This window comes from Oncorhynchus tshawytscha, linkage group LG12, assembly GCF_018296145.1.
Source record: "Oncorhynchus tshawytscha isolate Ot180627B linkage group LG12, Otsh_v2.0, whole genome shotgun sequence".
NCBI lineage: Eukaryota > Metazoa > Chordata > Actinopteri > Salmoniformes > Salmonidae > Oncorhynchus > Oncorhynchus tshawytscha.
In genome coordinates, this window is record NC_056440.1 from 72,523,174 (window position 1) to 72,547,107 (window position 23,934).

The 23,934-nt window shown below is 47.7% G+C and overlaps 1 protein-coding gene across 3 annotated transcripts in view; it reads left to right on the top strand.

Moving 5' to 3' along the window:
- LOC112238946 (alpha-ketoglutarate-dependent dioxygenase FTO) overlaps positions 1-23,934 on the top strand; it is a 277,608-nt gene that overhangs the window by 174,975 nt on the left and 78,699 nt on the right. The window contains exon 9 of one of the 3 annotated variants that reach the window (XM_042331040.1): positions 9,387-10,021. The exons of the other annotated variants lie outside the window; for them this stretch is intronic. Within the exon in view, the coding sequence (XP_042186974.1) occupies positions 9,387-9,429 (43 nt within the window). The 3' untranslated portion in view covers positions 9,430-10,021. Of the gene's footprint in view, positions 1-9,386; positions 10,022-23,934 lie in introns of those variants that run through there. 3 annotated transcript variants of the gene reach the window in all.

Consider the following 23,934-nt stretch of genomic DNA (forward strand, 5'->3'; position numbering starts at 1 on the left):
GGCAGGCAGGCAGGCAGGCAGGCAGGCAGGCAGGCAGGCAGGCAGGCAGGCAGGCAGGCAGGCAGGCAGGCAGGCAGGCAGGCAGGCAGGCAGGCAGGCAGGCAGGCAGGCAGGCAGGCAGGCAGGCAGGCAGGCAGGCAGGCAGGCAGGCAGGCAGGCAGGCAGGCAGGCAGGCAGGCAGGCAGGCAGGCAGGCAGGCAGGCAGGCAGGCAGGCAGGCAGGCAGGCAGGCAGGCAGGCAGGCAGGCAGGCAGGCAGGCAGGCAGGCAGGCAGGCAGGCAGGCAGGCAGGCAGGCAGGCAGGCAGGCAGGCAGGCAGGCAGGCAGGCAGGCAGGCAGGCAGGCAGGCAGGCAGGCAGGCAGGCAGGCAGGCAGGCAGGCAGGCAGGCAGGCAGGCAGGCAGGCAGGCAGGCAGGCAGGCAGGCAGGCAGGCAGGCAGGCAGGCAGGCAGGCAGGCAGGCAGGCAGGCAGGCAGGCAGGCAGGCAGGCAGGCAGGCAGGCAGGCAGGCAGGCAGGCAGGCAGGCAGGCAGGCAGGCAGGCAGGCAGGCAGGCAGGCAGGCAGGCAGGCAGGCAGGCAGGCAGGCAGGCAGGCAGGCAGGCAGGCAGGCAGGCAGGCAGGCAGGCAGGCAGGCAGGCAGGCAGGCAGGCAGGCAGGCAGGCAGGCAGGCAGGCAGGCAGGCAGGCAGGCAGGCAGGCAGGCAGGCAGGCAGGCAGGCAGGCAGGCAGGCAGGCAGGCAGGCAGGCAGGCAGGCAGGCAGGCAGGCAGGCAGGCAGGCAGGCACAGTCTACACTGAGTGTACAAAACATTAAGAACACTTTCCTGATATTGAGTTGCACCCCTTTGCCCTCAGAACAGCATCAATTTGTTGGAGCACGGACTCTGCAAGGTGTCGAAAGTGTTCCACAGGAATGCTGGCCCATGTTGACTCCAATGCTTCCCACAGTTGTCAAGTTGGCTGGATGTCCTTTGGGTGGTGGACAATTCTTGATACACACTGGAAACTGTTGAGTGTGAAAAACCCAGCAGCGTTGCAGTTCTTGACACAAACTGGTGCACCTGGCACCTACTGCCATACCCCAGTTCAAAGGGACTCTTTTGTCTTGTCCGTTCACCCTCTGAATGGTACACATACACAATCAATGTCTCAATTGTCTCAAGGCTTGATTAAGAATCCTTATTTATCCCGCCTCCTCCCCTTCATCTATACTGACTGAAGTGAATTTAAAAAGTGACATCAACATGGGATCGTACTGGAGCTTTCACCCGGTCAGTCTATGTCATGGAGAGAGCAGGTGTTCCTAATGTTTTGTAGACAGTGTATATATTGTACACTGTGTGTGTGTGTGTGTGTGTGTGTGTGTGTGTGCGTGTGCGTGCGTGTGCGTGCGCGTGTGCACACAGTTTTTTCTCAAATGAGCTGCTCTGCCAGAGATGAGTGACTGAATTATTCAATGCTGCATGTCTCACAAAATGATGCAAAACCATGCTGGGATTGTCAGTGGGTGGCAACTGTAAACAGTGTAAAAGGCTCTTCTGCATTATAGACAAGCCTTTTGAAAACAGGTCTCATATGCAAATGGCGTTTGATTACACTGACTACAGCAAGGACTTAATGTGAATCTACCCATCCATTCACCTACCGCAAATCCAGAATGATGAATGAGTCAAGACTGTTAATGCTGATATTGTTTGGCCCTGGTGGAATGAAATGGAGGGATGTTGGTCTGAGGGGATAAAGCTTACAATTGTGCTTCTGTCGATGTTTACTTTGAGGGAATGAGAACTGAAGACGATAGCACTGCTACAACAAAACAGGTATGCCTTCATAGGCCCATCTCTGGAAAATGGCTTTAAAGGATGTGTGTGATTAGATCTGTCAGTGACGACTCAGACACTCTTTCATCTCCTATATTTATCCTGCTGTGGGTGACTGCAGGTCTTCAGGTCAAAGCTCTCCTCTCTCTACCTGCCAACAGGGCTCTGGACAGTAGACAGGACATATGTGTGGGTGGATAGATTAAATATTTGTATTATTAACCCACATGTTAGCCGCTAGTAGCCCTCACATCTCTCGTCCTGCCACTAGCCTTTCTCATTACCACTCTGACCTTTGTAATGGGATGTAGGTAGCACCTGACAACTATTCACCTCCATTAGCCTAGCCTAGCGCTGGTCAGCCTTCTGTTTACCGGATCTGTGTTAGCCTAGTGCTGAAGGTTTACAGTGCCTGTGTTTCTGGTAGCACCAAGAGGCTATTAGCATAGCACTGGTCAGCCTGGAGTTTATATGACCTGCGTTAGCAGGAGGCTCCAGCATTATCCTAGCGCTGCTCAGGCTAATGTTTACAGGACCTGTGCTTCTGTTAGCACCAGGAGGCTCCAGCATTATCCTAGCGCTGCTCAGGCTAATGTTTACAGGACCTGTGCTACTGTTAGCACCTGGAGGCTCCAGCATTATCCTAGCGCTGCTCAGGCTAATGTTTACAGGACCTGTGCTACTGTTAGCACCTGGAGGCTCCAGCATTATCCTAGCGCTGCTCAGGCTAATGTTTACAGGACCTGTGCTACTGTTAGCACCTGGAGGCTCCAGCATTATCCTAGCGCTGCTCAGGCTAATGTTTACAGGACCTGTGCTACTGTTAGCACCTGGAGGCTCCAGCATTATCCTAGCGCTGCTCAGGCTAATGTTTACAGGACCTGTGCTACTGTTAGCACCAGGAGGCTCCAGCATTATCCTAGCGCTGCTCAGGCTAATGTTTACAGGACCTGTGCTACTGTTAGCGCCAGGAGGCTCCAGCATTATCCTAGCGCTGCTCAGGCTAATGTTTACAGGACCTGTGCTACTGTTAGCATCAGGAGGCTCCAGCATTATCCTAGCGCTGCTCAGGCTAATGTTTACAGGACCTGTGCTACTGTTAGCACCTGGAGGCTCCAGCATTATCCTAGCGCTGCTCAGGCTAATGTTTACAGGACCTGTGCTACTGTTAGCACCAGGAGGCTCTAGCATTATCCTAGCGCTGCTCAGGCTAATGTTTACAGGACCTGTGCTACTGTTAGCACCAGGAGGCTCTGTACTGTGAGGCTCCTTGGTCCATAATGATAAGGCCCAGCCTGTAATAAACTCTGAGTCGTAAACACACTGCTTCTCGGCCCCCATTGGCCTCAGGGCCTTGTAACTGCTTTATAACACATTTATTACCTGTTTAATGGAGTGTGAGCTGAGTTGAGTCATAACATAAACTTACTGTAATCTGATTTTTTTCTGACAAGCGTTGGCATTACAGTAGCTGTAAGTCATCATTATGTGCGCACCTTGGTGTAAGGATTTGAAGAGCCTGACATGATTCCTATGCCTCAATTAGGCTGTTTCTATGCTTGGCATTGAAATATAAGTGTGTGTGGTGTGTGGGGATATGGGAGCCGGTTACTTTGTTATCCCAAAGCACCCCCACACAGAGAACAGACAAACGGGCAGTATATGGGGAATAGAATCATGAAGATGTATCTCCTATATTTCCTGTAGGCTGCCTGAATACATTTAGAAGCTAGAAGGCAGCATAATGTCTCATAACCCGGAGGTATTTGAAATGGAACAGCAGGGCTTTCTTTGAAAAAGAATAGTTGATGTGTTCCGAGAGCTCACTGTTTACTTTATGTGATTTGGACTGAAATGCAAAAACCAAGTTATCTTTTTATTTTCATCTTTGGATAAGAAGTGCAAAGCCAATGTTTGGGCTGCTGTTGCACTGCAGCCAGAAGGGAAACTGTTTTATGAAACTTTGCAGTAATTTCCACTTTTCTGTAACTCAAAGTACCGTCTGCCCTTTTTCTTTGGAAATATGTTCACAGCCAAATAGAAATAGTCTCAGCACCTTCAGTTCACAGCCATATAGAAATAGTCTCAGCACCTTCAGTTCACAGCCATATAGAAATAGTCTCAGCACCTTCAGTTCAGTCTCAGCACCTTCAGTTCACAGCCATATAGAAATAGTCTCAGCACCTTCAGTTCACAGCCATATAGAAATAGTCTCAGCACCTTCAGTTCACAGCCATTCATAGAAATAGTCTCAGCACCTTCAGTTCACAGCCAAATAGAAATAGTCTCAGCACCTTCAGTTCAGTTCAGCCAAATAGAAATAGTCTCAGCACCTTCAGTTCACAGCCATATAGAAATAGTCTCAGCACCTTTCAGTTCTCACAGTTCATATAGCAATAGTCTCAGCACCTTCAGTTCACAGCCATATAGAAATAGTCTCAGCACCTTCAGTTCACAGCCATATAGAAATAGTCTCAGCACCTTCAGTTCACAGTCATTCAGTAGCAATAGTCTCAGCACCTTCAGTTCACAGCCATATAGAAATAGTCTCAGCACCTTCAGTTCACAGCCATATAGAAATAGTCTCAGCACCTTCAGTTCACAGCCATATAGCAATAGTCTCAGCACCTTCAGTTCACAGCCATATAGAAATAGTCTCAGCACCTTCAGTTCACAGCCATATAGAAATAGTCTCAGCACCTTCAGTTCACAGCCAAATAGAAATAGTCTCAGCACCTTCAGTTCACAGCCAAATAGAAATAGTCTCAGCACCTTCAGTTCACAGCCAAATAGAAATAGTCTCAGCACCTTCAGTTCACAGCCATATAGAAATAGTCTCAGCACCTTCAGTTCACAGCCATATAGAAATAGTCTCAGCACCTTCAGTTCACAGCCAAATAGAAATAGTCTCAGCACCTTCAGTTCACAGCCATATAGAAATAGTCTCAGCACCTTCAGTTCACACCTTCAGTTCACAGCCATATAGAAATAGTCTCAGCACCTTCAGTTCACAGCCATATAGAAATAGTCTCAGCACCTTCAGTTCACAGCCATATAGAAATAGTCTCAGCACCTTCAGTTCACAGCCAAATAGAAATAGTCTCAGTACCTTCAGTTCACAGCCATATAGAAATAGTCTCAGCACCTTCAGTTCACAGCCATATAGAAATAGTCTCCAGCACCTTCAGTTCACAGCCATATAGAAATAGTCTCAGCACCTTCAGTTCACAGAAATAGTCCATACCTTCAGTTCAAGCCATAGAAATAGTCTCAGCACCTTCAGTTCACAGCCATATAGAAATAGTCTCAGCACCTACCTTAGTCAGTTCAGTTCAGCCATATAGAAATAGTCTCAGCACCTTCAGTTCACAGCCATATAGAAATAGTCTCAGCACCTTCAGTTCACAGCCATATAGAAATAGTCTCAGCACCTTCAGTTCACAGCACCTTCAGTTCATAGAAATAGTCTCAGCACCTTCAGTTCACAGCCATATAGAAATAGTCTCAGCACCTTCAGTTCACAGCCATATAGAAATAGTCTCAGCACCTTCAGTTCACAGCCATATCTCAGTTCAAATAGTCTCAGCACCTTCAGTTCACAGCCATATAGAAATAGTCTCAGCACCTTCAGTTCACAGCCAAATAGAAATAGTCTCAGCACCTTCAGTTCAGTTCAGCCATATAGAAATAGTCTCAGCACCTTCAGTTCACAGCCATATAGAAATAGTCTCAGCACCTTCAGTTCACAGCCATATAGAAATAGTCTCAGCACCTTCAGTTCACAGCCAGCTCAGCACCTTCAGTTCACAGCCAAAATAGTCTCAGCACCTTCAGTTCACAGCCATATAGAAATAGTCTCAGCACCTTCAGTTCACAGCCATATAGAAATAGTCTCAGCACCTTCAGTTCACCCATTAGAAATAGTCTCAGCACCTTCAGTTCAGCCATATAGAAATAGTCTCAGCACCTTCAGTTCTCAGCAGTTCCAGCCATATAGAAATAGTCTCAGTACCTTCAGTTCACAGCCATATAGAAATAGTCTCAGCACCTTCAGTTCACAGCCATATAGAAATAGTCTCAGCACCTTCAGTTCACAGCCATATAGAAATAGTCAGCCATATAGAAATAGTCTCAGCACCTTCAGTTCACAGCCATATAGAAATAGTCTCAGCACCTTCAGTTCACAGCCAATAGAAATAGTCTCAGCACCTTCAGTTCACAGCCATATAGAAATAGTCTCAGCACCTTCAGTTCACAGCCATATAGAAATAGTCTCAGCACCTTCAGTTCACAGCCATATAGAAATAGTCTCAGCAGTCTCCAGCACCTTCAGTATAGAAATAGTCTCAGCACCTTCAGTTCACAGCCATATAGAAATAGTCTCAGCACCTTCAGTTCACAGCCATATAGAAATAGTCTCAGCACCTTCAGTTCACAGCCATATAGAAATAGTCTCAGCACCTTCAGTTCACAGCCAGTTCATAGAAATAGTCTCAGCACCTTCAGTTCACAGCCACAGTCTCAAATAGAAATAGTCTCAGCACCTTCAGTTCACAGCCAAATAGAAATAGTCTCAGCACCTTCAGTTCACAGCCATATAGAAATAGTCTCAGCACCTTCAGTTCACAGCCATATAGAAATAGTCTCAGCACCTTAGTTCACAGCCATATAGAAATAGTCTTCACAGCCATATAGAAATAGTCTCAGCACCTTCAGTTCACAGCCATATAGAAATAGTCTCAGCACCTTCAGTTCACAGCCATATAGAAATAGTCTCAGCACCTTCAGTTCACAGCCATATAGAAATAGTCTCAGCACCTTCAGTTCACAGCCATATAGAAATAGTCTCAGCACCTTCAGTTCACAGCCATATAGAAATAGTCTCAGCACCTTCAGTTCACAGCCAAATAGAAATAGTCTCAGCACCTTCAGTTCACAGCCATATAGAAATAGTCTCAGCACCTTCAGTTCACAGCCATATAGAAATAGTCTCAGCACCTTCAGTTCACAGCCATATAGAAATAGTCTCAGCACCTTCAGTTCACAGCCAAATAGCAAAGGAAGAGTTCCTGGTTTTTCTAGGCTATTGCATGACCAATATGTCATCCCTTTTCTGGCATCTTTAGGTTAGATAGATAATGTGTATTTTTCTATTTAAAAATGGTATGTATTTACCACCATTCTGATGTGTTATATACACAAATAAAGGTTAAGAGATTGTCTTGTTTTAAGATGGGCTGACAGATTTTCCATCACATAGACAAAATAACCCCCTACAACATGATGGTTAATTAAAGTAACCCCTTGGTCTGTAGATATCTCATTTTGCTTTCAAGACTCCTTTCTCCAAATACCAATTTGAGCTCTCCAACCGTCTATTATCTTGTGTCTGTAAAGAATCAAGGTATTAATCTTTTATGTTTTGGAAAAATCTGATGAGTGTTATTTGCAGGGACCTCCTGCTCGACCGACCAAGATTGGGGAGCTGGCATGGGGAGAGACACGAAATTGCAGAGTAAATCAATACTGGCCCAGTAATGTTAGGGGATCCTCTTTCAAAGGGCTAAGTTGAATTTGTAAAACCCCGTGTTTTTCCATCTCTTTTTCATTCCAACCTCACTTGTTATCATAGTTGCTGTTGTTTGTATGTTATTTTAGCTTCTTGCCCAAGTAGCTATTTTGCAATTTGGACGAAAATACAATTAGAGCGACATGTGTTTCCGCTGGTCCTAACATTAGACAGATGCGTGAGTCTATTGAAGCCATACTTCTAGTCCTGAGCTCTGGCAGGTCTGTTCTAAAATCCTTTCAGTAATGTCCATGGTGTTCAATATGGAGCTGATTTATACTGTACTGTGGCCATGGATGTGTAAACCTCTGACAGAGCTAAAGCCACTCTTTCATGTTGTAAAGCATGTTGTCACACTTTGGCCTTGACTGAGATCTGAGAGAACGCTACCCAGCCACGTATTTACCCATGTGTACGTGACTCATCTCTGTTTGCACAGATCCTTTATCTTGGCCTTCAAGGGTTGGATTTGATAGAAAGCCCAGTTAGGTTGTCCAGCGCTCTATTCCAGGTATGGGCCCAGGCATTAGCCTCACTAACCTTGTCACACCTGTTCATGGTAACTCTTCAGAAGTAAATTGAGATTTTAGTCATTTAGCAGATGCTCTTATCCAGAGTCACTTAAAGGAGCAATTAGGGTTGAGTGCCTTGCTCAAGGGCACATTGGCAAAGTTTTCACCTAGTCGGCTCAGGGATTTTGAAGCAGCAGCCTTTCGGTTACTTGCCCAATGCTCTTAACCTCTAGGCTACCTTGAAGTATGTGTCTATGTAACGTCCTCAGTGTTTACATCCTAGTTCAGGGGGCCCCTGCACCTGAGTTACGTCATTCCTTACAGGATCAGATCATTCCCAACGTCTCACAGGTCCGTACACATACGGTCGTCCGCATTAGAAACTTCAAGGAAAATCTCCCACAACACATCACACTGATCCTTCCTACGTGTGTAAACGGCTTTCCCACCATCTCTGAGTGCATCTCCACCATGGACCCCTGACACCATGTCCTCTCACCGCCCACCACTACCCTGATGGGATGGTTTAGGTATCCCTGGAGTGTTACAGACGACACAGAGAGGGTTTTAAAGTGACAATCTCTCCTGCCCCAGATACAGATGCTCTTAAATCCTCACAATAGTAAACAGGTTGATCTAACGTATCAAAATATCCCCTCTGACAGCCATGGTGCTGGAATTGAAGTGGATTTAAGTAACTACCTGACTGGTCACGTGTGGCTCAGTTGGTAGAGCATGGCGCTTGCAATGCCAGGGTTGTGGGTTTGATTCCCACGGGGGACCAGTATGTATGCAAGTTGCTCTGGATAAGAGTGTCTGCTAAATGACAAAAATGAAAACATTTCAACTGTACTTTGCCGTTCAGCCTTAAGCTGTCAGAGAGAGAGAGAGCTGTGTGAAAGTCAGACACTCTTGCAGATCGGGTTTCTCCGGGACTTGGGCTTTGGGTGATTGATCACACTGTGCAGACTCTGACGGACCTGGACTCCACTTAAGCACACAGCTTTTCTTTTTCTCCTCCTCCTCCTCTTGTCTCCTGAAGAGCATGCAAGTACAAACATCTCTGACACAGTTCTTTACCTAGAAAGAAGTCTGGAGGCGGCTGTCCAAAACACTTCTTCTTTCTAATATAGGAAAATTGAGCTGCTTTGAACTTGGGGGGTTTTGATAACTACTTGCTATGCTTCCTGAAGGATAACCTGTGGGCTTGGCTTCCCAAGACCTAATCACTTTGATTAAGTGCCAGCGCCAAATATCTCCACACTCAATAGGCCCGGCCCTACCTCCTAATTCCCCCCTTCTCATCTGTAGGCTTCTGAAGCACACCGCTTGCTTCAACTCTCAGTAGGTAAAGCCTCACTCAGCCCCCTTAGTTAAGATAATCCAAACTCCTCTCAGATACTGTTCCTTTGTTGTTTTGTTGAAAAAAGTTCTGGCAAATAATAAACTCCCCCATGCTTGCCCTCTCCCTCCCTCTCTCCCCCTGACAGTGTTCCTGTTTGGGGTCAGCGTGGCCTCCTTTCCTCTGGCTGATTGCGTGAGTCATGGCTGTGGGTGCACGTGGTACTGGAGTGGTACTCCCCCGGAAGGCAGAGGAGAGGAGGGAGAGGGCACCTGACTACAGGGCCATGGCCTCTCCAGAGGAGGTGTAACACAGTAGGGTGATTAGCAGTGGGCTTTAGGCTGTGCTGTGTGCTGCGAGATGCAGACTCCAGCTTCATTTCAGCCTCAGTCCCAGACTGCTGGATCAACCATTGATACTACTGGAGGTAACTCAGGGTGTAACCCTCCATGGTCCCATCACACTCCCTACCCCCAGCCTCACCAGCTAGCTCTAGCCCCCCAGGTCATGGGTGGTTTACAGAAGGAAAGATGTGTCTATGTTAAATCACTTTCTCTTAATTCCCTCCCAAAGACTTTAGCCTCCACCTTGTCTGTCTTTGTTCAGCTGTAGTTATGTGCTGTGTGTCACTGTGTGTCACTGTGTGTCACTGTGTGTCACTGTGTGTCACTGTTTGTGTTAGAGGTTTGAGTTAAGAACCAAAACCAAAGTAATTGTTTTTAATTCATGCATTTCTCTTTTTTATACTCCTATTTTCTGTCTTATTTGTGATAGAAATTGTCATAAACAGTAGACCTTGGAAACTAAAAACCCTAAACTTCAGATAATTGACTTGTGTTCACGCCATCACGATACCAATGCTTGCTTTGATTTTGCAGGGTTTCTAGAGGGGCATTCTGGGGAATGTATTTTCCAAACATGGTATCTGAAGAAAACCACTGGATCGAGATGCAGATTGAGGGGGAAAATTAGTTGACCCCTTCAATCATCCCGTGCCCTTCTGTTATTCAACCGCTGGCATATGAGGGCACTCCACTCGGACATGTTTTCACTCTGCGTATGTGAGGCATCAATCTGTTGTTTCTCATGGGTAACTTCTAGCCAATGTTATTCTCTGTAGGTTTCCCCCCTCCGTCACTCTAACCTAAACCATTCCAGAGTGAAATGCAGAGGCTTGAGTTACTCTCTGCTTACACACACATCACATACTGTAGAAAAGATGACAGCTGGGACAAACCTGATTTAGAGTTCCATTTGAACGTCTATTTTCCCAGCCCAATTCAGCGGCAGAAACCAAAGGCGCCTGGATAAAAACTATAATGGTGTTTTTCTAACGTTCATTCTGTTTGCTTTGCGTTACGTTGAGATGCATGGTAGGATGGTATGATTCACGCTAGGTTGGACCTGACCAGAGACAGAGAAGACTGCTTCCTATTATGATCAATTAGAGATGTCAAGAAAACAGTCTAGACTTGATATGATTTACTAAGCTCAACCTCTGAAAGTAGAAATAACTGAGGGAGTGTTACTGAAATGTCTTTGTTTAGAGATCCTGCAAACAGACTAACCAGAGCTTTGAGTCTGTGACCTAAGAGTTGTCATTTTGCCTGGAGTTGTGGCAGATCTGAACTTCAATGCAGTCCCCAACACCAAAGTAATGTCTTATAGCGTCTGAATAATGTAGAAAGGCCTCATCCGGCACGGTGGATATCAACTTGGCTCTGGTGTGTGTGTGTGTGTGTGTGTGTGTGTGTGTGTGTGTGTGTGTGTGTGTGTGTGTGTGTGTGGATATGTGTGTGTGTGCTCTGTGTGTGTGTGTGTGTGGTGTGTGTGTGTGTGTGTGTGTGTGTGTGTGTGTGTGTGTGTGTGCACGCACGCGTGTGTACACTAGACAAGGCGGTTTGGGCTGCCTTTATTATTTAGTTTAGATACTGTATATATATTTTTGTTGGGGGGCACTGGGGTGTGGATAAGCGTGTGTCACGGCCTTTCACAATCCCTTATGAGAGAGTCCCACCCAGTCCCTGTGTGAGTGAAAAGCCTTGCCCCCAGCAGCCCCAGCTCAGTTCTGATAACCATGAAGGGATTTGGGCTGGATGGGCAGAACCTAACTGGGCTGATTGCTGAGAATGAGGCAGGGGAAATCTGCTACAGGCAGGCAGAGGGCGGGTAGGGGACTGATGAAGGCTTCTCTGAAGGAAGGAAGCATCTGTGTTGTCTCTGCCCCTGGTAGTGTCCCTGTCTAATACCCCTGGATGAGATATAGTATGGGAAGGGAGGGGAACATGAGTTACCCCCAGCCATCACACACAAATCAGCCCTGTGTTGTTCTCAACCTCACACACTGTCACATAACAACGGAAAACTACTTTTACTAAACTTTGGGTCCCACTTGCCCAGTAATATACTAGTTTGGATCCTCTCAGGAAGCTGTGCGGTGTTGTTGGTTAGTTTCAGCCATAAAGGTTACAAAAAGGTCATTGATTACGAGCATTCCTTGTGTCAGTCTTTTTCCACCAGTACTTGTTTGAGAAATGAGTCGAGCACAGAGACAACCCATACAGAGAGAGAGGATTTCCTGAATGGGACATGTGCTTGTTTTGCTCGCTGTTTCACCTTGTCTTCTGCCTCTCATAAAACACCCTGAACATGAGATAAGACAAATTACAGTTGCAGCTGCAGGTGTCCCAGTGCGTTCCTCTCTCCCTGCCCCGAGGCAATGTTACCTATGCACTACGGGGCCAGGCGTGGCTTGGGAGCTGTCACTGTCAGGCGGACCCCAGAGGCCCGGCTGCTCTGAGCAGGGTGGACCAGGACTCTGACGGCCTGTCCCCCCGAGCAAGGCGCATCAACCTCAGGGACAGGTCCACACCTTGTTCCCCTGACCCCCAAAACCTGGTTCCACTTCTTCACACAACCTGCAACTAAACCATTGGTCATGGAACTAAACATGTCCGCCAGTGGCAGCCAATTATGTGATTTGGGCTCCGATTTAGAATACACAGGCTTCCACTTTAGTGACTGGAGCGAGTTAGAGCAGGACCCTTCTTCCTCTCTCTGTAGACCCCTGTTACTCTTCTTCACTTCTGTCTCGGTTCTCTCTGAGATCTGCTGAAAAAACTCCCAGGTAATGCTTGTTGTTGATGCCAGTACATTTTCTAATCTTGTGTCAGAGAGAACAGGGAGATGATGTGCTTTGCTTTCTTCTGTGTAGGTGGAAGGGCTGCAGGGGGAGAGGCTCATTTTGTGAGGGAAAGAGTAGCAGTAAATTACTGATAAGTGACAGGTAGAGCAGCTTATCATGTGACTGCATCAGTGTGGAATGAGGGCCTGGTTTGTGTGAGTTGAACTCTCTGACACGTCTATGCTGGGAAGGTGAAGGTGAGGTGTAGAAAGAGGAAGAGGAGGAGAAGAGAGGAGGAAGAGGAGAAATATATGAGATGTGAAGGAGGAAGAGAGCAGGGAAACAAAAGTGAGGGAAAGGTGAGAAGAAAGGAAAGAAGTGGGGACAAGAGAGGAGAGTAGAGGGGGCTGGTGACAGGAGGGCATTTGGGTAGGTGGTGGTGCACTGCACACAGCACGCCTGGGTTTATTTTCAGATACAGTTTACGATTTTTCATGGTCGTGTCGTTCTCCCTTCTCAAAATAATCTGCAGCCGGCTTTTCCATGGCTGGCCTCCTTTCATTTTGGGGTTTGTTTTTGAAAAGGTTGCTATTATGGCCGAATGGTTTGTGTGCTTATCTAAACACAGCAAAGCATTAGGCCTCGCTCCAGTTACAGGGCCTGGCATCTAATGAGAGAACCAATCACACAGAGGAAGCAGACAGATCTGTCCTCCTATTGCCGCTCCACTGCCACCAGACCTAACATGTGCCTTACCTCTTTTCCTCTTTTTGTCTGTCTCTCTCCTTCTCTGTCTCTGTAACTCTCTCTCATCATCTCTCTCTCTCTGTCTTTCTCCTTCTCTGTCTCTGTAACTCTCTCTCATCATCTCTCTCTCTCTGTCTTTCTCCTTCTCTGTCTCTGTAACTCTCTCTCATCATCTCTCTCTCTCTGTCTTTCTCTCCTCCTCTGTCTCTGTCTCTGTAACTCTCTCTCATCATCATCTCTCTCTCTCTCTGTCTCTGTAACTCTCTCTCTCTCTCTCTCTCTCTCTGTCTTTCTCCTCCTCTGTCTCTGTAACTCTCTCTCATCATCTCTCTCTCTCTGTCTTTCTCCTTCTCTGTCTCTGTAACTCTCTCTCTCATCATCTCTCTCTCTCTCTCTCTCTCTCTCTCTCTGTCTTTCTCCTTCTCTGTCTCTGTAACTCTCTCTCATCATCTCTCTCTCTCTGTCTTTCTCCTTCTCTGTCTCTGTAACTCTCTCTCATCATCTCTCTCTCTGTCTTTCTCCTTCTCTGTCTCTGTAACTCTCTCTCTCATCATCTCTCTCTCTCTTTCTCTCTCTCTCTCTGTCTCTGTAACTCTCTCTCATCATCTCTCTCTCTATGTCTTTCTCCTTCTCTGTCTCTGTAACTCTCTCTCTCATCTCTCTCTCTCTGTCTTTCTCCTTCTCTGTCTCTGTAACTCTCTCTCATCATCTCTCTCTCTCTGTCTTTCTTTCTCCTTCTCTGTCTCTGTAACTCTCTCTCTCATCATCTCTCTCTCTGTCTTTCTCCTTCTCTGTCTCTGTAACTCTCTCTCTCATCATCTCTCTCTCTCTGTCTTTCTCCTTCTCTGTCTCTGTAACTCTCTCTCATCATCTCTCTCTCTCTGTCTTTCTCCTTCTCTGTCTCTGTAACTCTCTCTCTCTCTCTCTGTCTTTCTCCTTCTCTGTCTCTGTAACTCTCTCTCTCATCATCTCTCTCTCTCTGTCTTTCTCCTTCTCTGTCTCTGTAACTCTCTCTCTCATCATCTCTCTCTGTCTGTCTTTCTCCTCCTCTGTCTCTGTAACTCTCTCTCATCATCTCTCTCTCTCTGTCTTTCTCCTCCTCTGTCTCTGTAACTCTCTCTCATCATCTCTCTCTGTCTTTCTCCTCCTCTGTCTCTGTAACTCTCTCTCATCATCTCTCTCTGTCTTTCTCCTTCTCTGTCTCTGTAACTCTCTCTCATCATCTCTCTCTCTCTGTCTTTCTCCTCCTCTGTCTCTGTAACTCTCTCTCATCATCTCTCTCTCTCTGTCTTTCTCCTCCTCTGTCTCTGTAACTCTCTCTCATCATCTCTCTCTCTCTGTCTTTCTCCTCCTCTGTCTCTGTCTCTGTCTCTGTCTCTGTAACTCTCTCTCTCATCATCTCTCTCTCATCTCTCTCTCTCTTTCTCCCTCTCTGTCTCTGTCTCTGTAACTCTCTCTCATCATCTCTCTCTGTCTTTCTCCTCTCTGTCTGTCTTTCTCCTCCTCTGTCTCTGTAACTCTCTCTCATCATCTCTCTCTCTCTGTCTCTGTCTTTCTCCTCCTCTGTGTCTGTAACTCTCTCTCATCATCTCTCTCTCTCTCTGTCTTTCTCCTCCTCTGTGTCTGTAACTCTCTCTCATCATCTCTCTCTCTCTGTCTTTCTCCTTCTCTGTCTCTGTAACTCTCTCTCATCATCTCTCTCTCTCTGTCTTTCTCCTCCTCTGTCTCTGTAACTCTCTCTCATCATCTCTCTCTCTCTCTCTGTCTTTCTCCTTCTCTGTCTCTGTAACTCTCTCTCATCATCTCTCTCTCTGTCTTTCTCCTTCTCTGTCTCTGTAACTCTCTCTCATCATCTCTCTCTCTGTCTTTCTCCTCCTCTGTCTCTGTAACTCTCTCTCATCATCTCTCTCTCTCTCTCTGTCTTTCTCCTTCTCTGTCTCTGTAACTCTCTCTCATCATCTCTCTCTCTGTCTTTCTCCTTCTCTGTCTCTGTAACTCTCTCTCATCATCTCTCTCTGTGTCTTTCTCCTCCTCTGTCTCTGTAACTCTCTCTCATCATCTCTATCTCTATCTCTCTGTCTTTCTCCTTCTCTCTCTCTCTCTCATCATCTCTCTCTCTGTCTTTCTCCTCCTCTGTCTCTGTAACTCTCTCTCATCATCTCTCTCTCTGTCTTTCTCCTTCTCTGTCTCTGTAACTCTCTCTCATCATCTCTCTCTCTGTCTTTCTCCTTCTCTGTCTCTGTAACTCTCTCTCTCATCATCTCTCTCTCTCCTTCTCTGTCTCTGTAACTCTCTCTCTCATCATCTCTCTCTCTCTCTCTTTCTCCTTCTCTGTCTCTGTAACTCTCTCATCATCTCTCTCTCTATCTCTGTCTTTCTCCCTCTGTCTCGCTCTCTCTCTCTCTCTCATCTCTCTCTCTCTGTCTTTCTCCTCCTCTGTCTCTGTAACTCTCTCTCATCATCTCTCTCTGTCTTTCTCCTTCTCTGTCTCTGTTACTCTCTCTCATCATCTCTCTCTCTCTGTCTTTCTCCTTCTCTGTCTCTGTAACTCTCTCTCTCATCATCTCTCTCTCTCTCTCTGTCTTTCTCCTTCTCTGTCTCTGTAACTCTCTCTCATCATCTCTCACTCTATCTCTGTCTTTATCCTTCTCTGTAACTCTCTCTCATCATCTCTCACTCTCTCTGTCTTTCTCCTCCTTTCCTGTCACATCTCATCTCCCTCACAACTATAGTTAATTAAATCAAGTCACATGTTTGGTAAACAACAGGTGTAGACTAACATTGAAATGCTTACTTACGAGCCCTTCCCAACAATCCAGAGAGAAAATAGAAAAAATGATTGTGAAGTGCGCTATGTGGATGTGTAAATACATAGATTAACACTCAGGGCTCAATCTAGACTGAGAGTGTGTGCAGATCATGATAGTCAGACAAGAATCAATATTCGGGGATTAGGGTGTTCTAGGGGTTTACAGTGTCAGCATATGAAGGGTGTGGTTGGTTTCTTCGTAGACTAGACTGGATAGAACAGCATTAATTCCTGGTGTTATCTATCTAACTGAAGAAGACTGAGACTGAAGAAGCACGAATTGTGCGAAACGTCAGGAATTTTGTCTTCCTAAATTGTCATGACAGTGGTGGAAAAAGTACCCAAAAGTCATACTTGAGTTAAAGTAACGATACCTTCATAGAAAACGACAGCCCGGGGCATACTCCAACACTCAAACATCTCCTCTAGCTACACTGGGCTCAGCTGTAGTTACACTGGGCTCTGCTGTAGTTATACTGGGCTCTGCTGTAGTTACACTGGGCTCAGCTGTAGCTACACTGGGCTCAGCTGTAGTTACACTGGGCTCTGCTATAGTTACACTGGGCTCTGCTATAGTTACACTGGGCTCAGCTGTAGTTACACTGGGCTCTGCTGTAGTTATACTGGGCTCTGCTGTAGTTACACTGGGCTCAGCTGTAGCTACACTGGGCTCAGCTGTAGTTACACTGGGCTCTGCTATAGTTACACTGGGCTCTGCTATAGTTACACTGGGCTCTGCTGTAGCTACACTGGGCTCAGCTGTAGCTACACTGGGCTCAGCTATAGTTACACTGGGCTCTGCTGTAGTTACACTGGGCTCTGCTGTATTTACACTGGGCTCTGCTATAATTACACTGGGCTCTGCTGTAGTTACACTGGGCCCTGCTGTAGCTACACTGGGCTCTGCTGTAGTTACACTGGGCTCAGCTGTAGTTACACTGGGCTCTGCTATAGCTACACTGGGCTCTACTGTAGCTACAGTGGGCTCTGCTGTAGCTACACTGGGCTCTGCTGCAGTTACATTGGGCTCTGCTGTAGCTACACTGGGCTCTGCTGTAGCTACACTGGGCTCTGCTGTAGATCCACTGGGCTCTGCTGTAGTTACACTGGGCTCTGCTGTACAGTAGTTCTACTGGGCTCTGCTGTAGTTACACTGGGCTTTGCTGTATAGTAGTTACACTGAGCTCTGCTGTAGCTACACTGGGTTCTGCTGTACAGTAGTTACACTGGGCTCTGCTGTAGTTACACTGGGCTCTGCTGTAGTTACACTGGGCTCTGCTGTAGTTACACTGGGCTTTGCTGTACAGTAGTTACACTGGGCTCTGCTGTAGCTACACTGGGCTCTGCTGTAGTTACACTGGGCTCTGCTGTAGTTACACTGGGTTCTGCTGTACAGTAGTTACACTGGGCTCTGCTGTAGTTACACTGGGCTCTGCTGTAGTTACACTGGGCTCTGCTGTACACTAGTTACACTGGGCTCTGCTGTAGTTACACAGGGTTCTGCTGTACTTACATTGGGCTCTGCTGTAGTTACACTGGGTTCTGCTGTAGTTACACTGGTCTCTGCTGTAGCTACACTGGGCTCTGCTGTAGTTACACTGGGCTCTGCTGTAGTTACACTGGGCTCTGCTGTAGTTACACTGGGCTCTGCTGTACAGTAGTTACACTGGGCTCTGCTGTAGTTACACTGGGCTCTGCTGTACAGTAGTTACACTGGGCTCTGCTGTAGTTACACTGGGCTCTGCTGAAGTTACATTGGGCTCTGCTGTACAAATCAAATCAAATCAAATTTTATTTGTCACATACACATGGTTAGCAGATGTTAATGCGAGTGTAGCGAAATGCTTGTGCTTCTAGTTCCGACAATGCAGTAATAACGAGTAATAACGAACAAGTAATCTAACTAACAATTCCAAAAAAACTACTGTCTTATACACAGTGTAAGGGGATAAAGAATATGTACATAAGGATATATGAATGAGTGATGGTACAGAGCAGCATAGGCAAGATACAGTAGATGATATCGAGTACAGTATATACATATGAGATGAGTATGTAAACCAAGTGGCATAGTTAAAGTGGCTAGTGATACATGTATTACATAAGGATGCAGTCGATGATATAGAGTACAGTATCTACGTATGCATATGAGATGAATAATGTAGGGTAAGTAACATTATATAAGGTAGCATTGTTTAAAGTGGCTAGTGATATATTTACATCATTTCCCATCAATTCCCATTATTAAAGTGGCTGGAGTAGAGTCAGTGTCATTGACAGTGTGTTGGCAGTAGCCACTCAATGTTAGTGGTGGCTGTTTAACAGTCTGATGGCCTTGAGATAGAAGCTGTTTTTCAGTCTCTCGGTCCCAGCTTTGATGCACCTGTACTGACCTCGCCTTCTGGATGACAGCGGGGTGAACAGGCAGTGGCTCGGGTGGTTGATGTCCTTGATGATCTTTATGGCCTTCCTGTAGCATCGGGTGGTGTAGGTGTCCTGGAGGGCAGGTAGTTTGCCCCGGTGATGCGTTGTGCAGACCTCACTACCCTCTGGAGAGCCTTACGGTTGAGGGCGGTGCAGTTGCCATACCAGGCGGTGATACAGCCCGCCAGGATGCTCTCGATTGTGCATCTGTAGAAGTTTGTGAGTGCTTTTGGTGACAAGCCGAATTTCTTCAGCCTCCTGAGGTTGAAGAGGCGCTGCTGCGCCTTCCTCACGATGCTGTCTGTGTGAGTGGACCAATTCAGTTTGTCTGTGATGTGTATGCCGAGGAACTTAAAACTTGCTACCCTCTCCACTACTGTTCCATCGATGTGGATGGGGGGGTGTTCCCTCTGCTGTTTCCTGAAGTCCACAATCATCTCCTTAGTTTTGTTGACGTTGAGTGTGAGGTTATTTTCCTGACACCACACTCCGAGGGCCCTCACCTCCTGCCTGTAGGCCGTCTCGTCGTTGTTGGTAATCAAGCCTACCACTGTTGTGTCGTCCGCAAACTTGATGATTGAGTTGGAGGCGTGCATGGCCAACAGGGAGTACAGGAGAGGGCTCAGAACGCACCCTTGTGGGGCCCCAGTGTTGAGGATCAGCGGGGAGGAGATGTTTTTGCCTACCCTCACCACCTGGGGGCGGCCCGTCAGGAAGTCCAGAACCCAGTTGCACAGGGCGGGGTCGAGACCCAGGGTCTCGAGCTTGATGACGAGCTTGGAGGGTAATATGGTGTTGAATGCTGAGCTGTAGTCGATGAACAGCATTCTCACATAGGTATTCCTCTTGTCCAGATGGGTTAGGGCAGTGTGGTTGAGATTGCATCGTCTGTGGACCTATTTGGGCGGTAAGCAAATTGGAGTGGGTCAAGGGTGTCAGGTAGGGTGGAGGTGATATGGTCCTTGACTAGTCTCTCAAAGCACTTCATGATGACAGATGTGAGTGCTACGGGCGGTAGTCGTTTAGCTCAGTTACCTTAGCTTTCTTGGGAACAGGAACAATGGTGGCCCTCTTGAAGCATGTGGGAACAGCAGACTGGTATAGGGATTGATTGAATATGTCCGTAAACACACCGGCCAGCTGGTCTGCGCATGCTCTGAGGGCGCGGCTGGGGATGCCGTCTGGGCCTGCAGCCTTGCGAGGGTTAACACGTTTAAATGTCTTACTCACTTCGGCTGCAGTGAAGGAGAGACCGCATGTTTTCGTTGCAGGCCGTGTCAGTGGCACTGTATTGTCCTCAAAGCGGGCAAAAAGTTATTTAGTCTGCCTGGGAGCAAGACATCCTGGTCCGTGACTGGGCTGGGTTTCTTCCTGTAGTCCGTGATTGACTGTAGACCCTGCCACATGCCTCTTGTGTCTGAGCCGTTGAATTGAGATTCTACTTTGTCTCTGTACTGGCGCTTAGCTTGTTTGATAGCCTTGCGGAGGGAATAGCTGCACTGTTTGTATTCAGTCATGTTACCAGACACCTTGCCCTGATTAAAAGCAGTGGTTCGTGCCTTCAGTAGTTACACTGGGCTCTGCTGTAGCTACACTGGGCTCTGCTGTAGTTACACTGGGCTCTGCTGTACAGTAGTTACACTGGGTTCTGCTGTAGCTACACTGGGCTCTGCTGTACAGTAGTTACACTGGGTTCTGCTGTAGTTACACTGGGCTCTGCTGTAGTTACACTGGGTTCTGCTGTAGTTACACTGGGCTCTGCTGTCTCTAGCTTTTCTATGGGAATGTTATGCTCTCACCAGTCAAAGACCCTGTCAGGAGTCAGCGGCTTTGAGTCCTGATCCACAGTAGAGACAGTAGAGAACAGTAGATCACTGTAGTGTATGCATAGTGATCCTTCTGCCAGTGTGAGACTCTCCTCTGTCTCCCTGCTGCAGTCATATGATTTATAGAGGAGACTCCCTGTTGAAGAACCTGAAGAAGGATCACTGAGGTCTGCAGAGAAGGAGGCTTCTCCTCTGTGTCCCCTCCTTAGTGCTTCACCTACACTGCTACTGTACTGTACCTGCTGGCATGGCACTCCTTATTCCCATTTCAGTTTCTGGTTTTGATGGTAGAAAGAGAGAAGCCAGGCTTGGCTACCTCTTCTTTTTTCAAAGTTAGTGATTGTTTAACACTTTATACATTCTCTTTCTGCGTGTGTGTTTATTGGAGGTGGTGAATTAGGACTGAAGCGTTCACCGCAGGTTGTGTTTGAAACTTGAAAGGAAGGAAGCCCCCCTCTGCTCTCTCACCCCCTCCTCTGTCACTCCCCCTCTCTCTGTCTCTCACAGACACACACACTCCAGTCCCTGCGTGCTTTGGCACAGTTGTCATACAGCACACAGCGTTATTTGCACATTATTAGTTATTACTTTATCGTCTCCCGAAGCTGTCAGAAGACATCCTCCTGGAATATACAGCAGCATAAAGCCATCAGTCCTCATTACCGCTACCCTGCACCACAGTTTACACAACACACACACACACACCACACACTCATGATGACAACATGCTAATGTGTGGGTGCCGCTGACATGGCTGCACACACATGATATGTGAGACACACTGAGACTCACATCTGTGAATGGGACTGAGCTGAATGTGGCTGGATGATAAAAGAACTCACTGAGGCTTTTGTATGTGCAGTCAAACAGAAACATAGCTGGATGGGTTAGTTAGTAAAGTCTCACTGTCAGAACACGGAATATGTAACACCGTTATGTACCACTAGGTGGCAGGGTGCTGAAAGGGAGTGGCCCAGGGTGGTTGATGGTGGAGGTGTTCTCTCCCAGTCCTACACAGGTGTGCTGTACAGTAGAACCCCTGGGGGCTCTGGGGCTTGAGAAAGGCCCCAGCAAGTCAGTGAGGTGGGTGAGTTACTGTGTCTGTCTCAGATAGTAATCAACCTTGCCTTACCTGCCTCACCTTGCCTTACCTGTTTCACCTTGCCTTACCTGGCTCACCTTGCCTTAACTTACCTTGCTCACCTTGCCTTGCCTGGCTCACCTTGCCTTGCCTTACCTGGCTCGCCTTGCCTTGCCTTACCTGGCTCGCCTTGCCTTGCCTGGCTCGCCTTGCCTTGCCTGGCTTGCCTTGCCTTGCCTGCCTTGCCTTGCCTGGCTGCCTTGCCTTACTTGCCTCACCTGGCTCGCCTTGTCTTACCTGGCTCGCCTTGCCTTGCCTTAACTGGCTCGCCTTGCCTTAACTGGCTCACCTTGCCTTACCTGGCTCACCTTGCCTTGTCTTACCTGGCTCACCTTGCCTTGCCTGGCTCACCTTGCCTTGGCTTACCTGGCTCACCTTGCCTTGCCTTACCTGGCTCACCTTGCCTTGCCTTACTTGCCTTACGTGGCTCACCTTGCCTTGCATTACCTGGCTCGCCTTGCCTTACTTGCCTCACCTTGCCTTGCTTTACCTGGCTCACCTTGCCTTGCCTTACCTGTCTCACCTTGCCTTGTCTCACCTTGCCTTGCCTTGTCTCACCTTGCCTTTCCTTACCTGGCTCACCTTGCCTTGTCTCACCTTGCCTTACCTGGCTCACCTTGCCTTTCCTTACCTGGCTCACCTTGCCTTGCCTTACCTGGCTCACCTTGCCTTTCCTTACCTGGCTCACCTTGCCTTGTCTTACCTGGCTCACCTTGCCTTGTCTCACCTTGCCTTTCCTTACCTGGCTCACCTTGCCTTGTCTTACCTGGCTCACCTTGCCTTGGCTCACCTTGCCTTTCCTTACCTGGCTCACCTTGCCTTGGCTCACCTTGCCTTGGCTCACCTTGCCTTTCCTGGCTCGCCTTATCTGGCTCACCTTGCCTTGTCTTACCTGTCTCACCTTGCCTTGTCTTACCTGTCTCACCTTGCCTTGTCTTGTCTTACCTGGCCCGCCTTGCCTTGCCTTACCTGGTGTTACGCACGCCTCTATGAAGAGGGAACGCAACACCCTGCTACAACTAAACTCTCTGTGAAGCGAAAAAGGTATGGACTGTAGGTGCGAGTAAAAATGACAACAAGCAGAATGTGGTACCGTTTACAAGGACTTTATTCCTTTACACGGTAATATGGGGAAAAGGGGCTGGACGGAACCAAAGCAAAGAAAGTAAATCTCAAAGCCCCCCTCTCCTATCTTACCTGCCTACCCACTACTTACCTAATTTAGCACCACCTGGTGCCCTAACCAAAATACAAGGGGTGGTCCGCCCAGGTCTTACCTAGTGTGCCTAGACAGCGAATATGCTACGGGTATATGTATGCCCGCGGGCCTCTTGCCTAAGCACTCCCTAGGTGCCTTCCCCTTCCCCCCTGGGAACAAATGAAACAGAATATTAAACAATTTCACAAACAAACTAAGAGACAAAGGACATCAAATAAGTTATATCTGAGCAACAAACTCAAAAAACATACCAACTCTCAGCAATGAACTCCCAGCAAAATCAACCTCTAGCAAAATCTCTCTCTAGCAAAATCTCTACAATGACCTCCCAGCAAATCTCTCTAGCAAATCTACCTCCAGCAAAATCCTCTACAAAAAAGATCTCTTCCTGAACAGAACACTGGCTTTTATATAGCGTCAGAAGGAATGGGTAATTGGAGACAGCTGCGTCTTGACGAGGGGGCGGGGTCAGCTCTCCAATTAGCCATGGAGTCGACCAATCAGCTGCTTGAGGGATTTCAGGAAGCCATTTCCTGAAATAAACACATGCAAATACACAAACTACAACACATAAACTGGGGAACGTAACACCTGCCTCACCTTGCCTTACTTGTCTCACCTTGCCTTGCCTTACTTGTCTCACCTTGCCTTGCCTTACCTGTCTCATCTTGCCTTGTCTTACCTGTCTCACCTTGCCTTGTCTTACCTGTCTCACCTTGCCTTGTCTCACCTTGCCTTGTCTTACCTGGCCCGCCTTGCCTTGCCTTACCTGGCTCACCTTGCCTTACTTGTCTCACCTTGCCTTGCCTTACCTGCCTCACCTTGCCTTGCCTTACTTGTCTCACCTTGCCTTGCCTTACCTGTCTCATCTTGCCTTGTCTCACCTTGCCTTGCCTTACCTGTCTCACCTTGCCTTGCCTTACCTGGCTTACCTTGCCTTGCCTTACCTGGCTCACCTTGCCTTGTCTTACCTGTCTCACCTTGCCTTGCCTTACCTGTCTCACCTTGCCTTGCCTTACTTGTCTCACCTTGCCTTGCCTTACCTGTCTCATCTTGCCTTGTCTCACCTTGCCTTGCCTTACCTGTCTCACCTTGCCTTGCCTTACCTGGCTTACCTTGCCTTGCCTTACCTGGCTCACCTTGCCTTGTCTTACCTGTCTCACCTTGCCTTGCCTTACCTGGCTCACCTTGCCTTGCCTTACCTGGCTCACCTTGCCTTGTCTCACCTTGCCTTGCCTTACCTGGCTCACCTTGCCTTGCCTTACCCGGCTCACCTTGTCTTGCCTTACCTGTCTCACCTTGCCTTGTCTTACCTGTCTCACCTTGCCTTGCCTTACCTGGCTCACCTTGCCTTGCCTTACCTGGCTCACCTTGCCTTACTTGGCTCACCTTGCCTTGTCTCACCT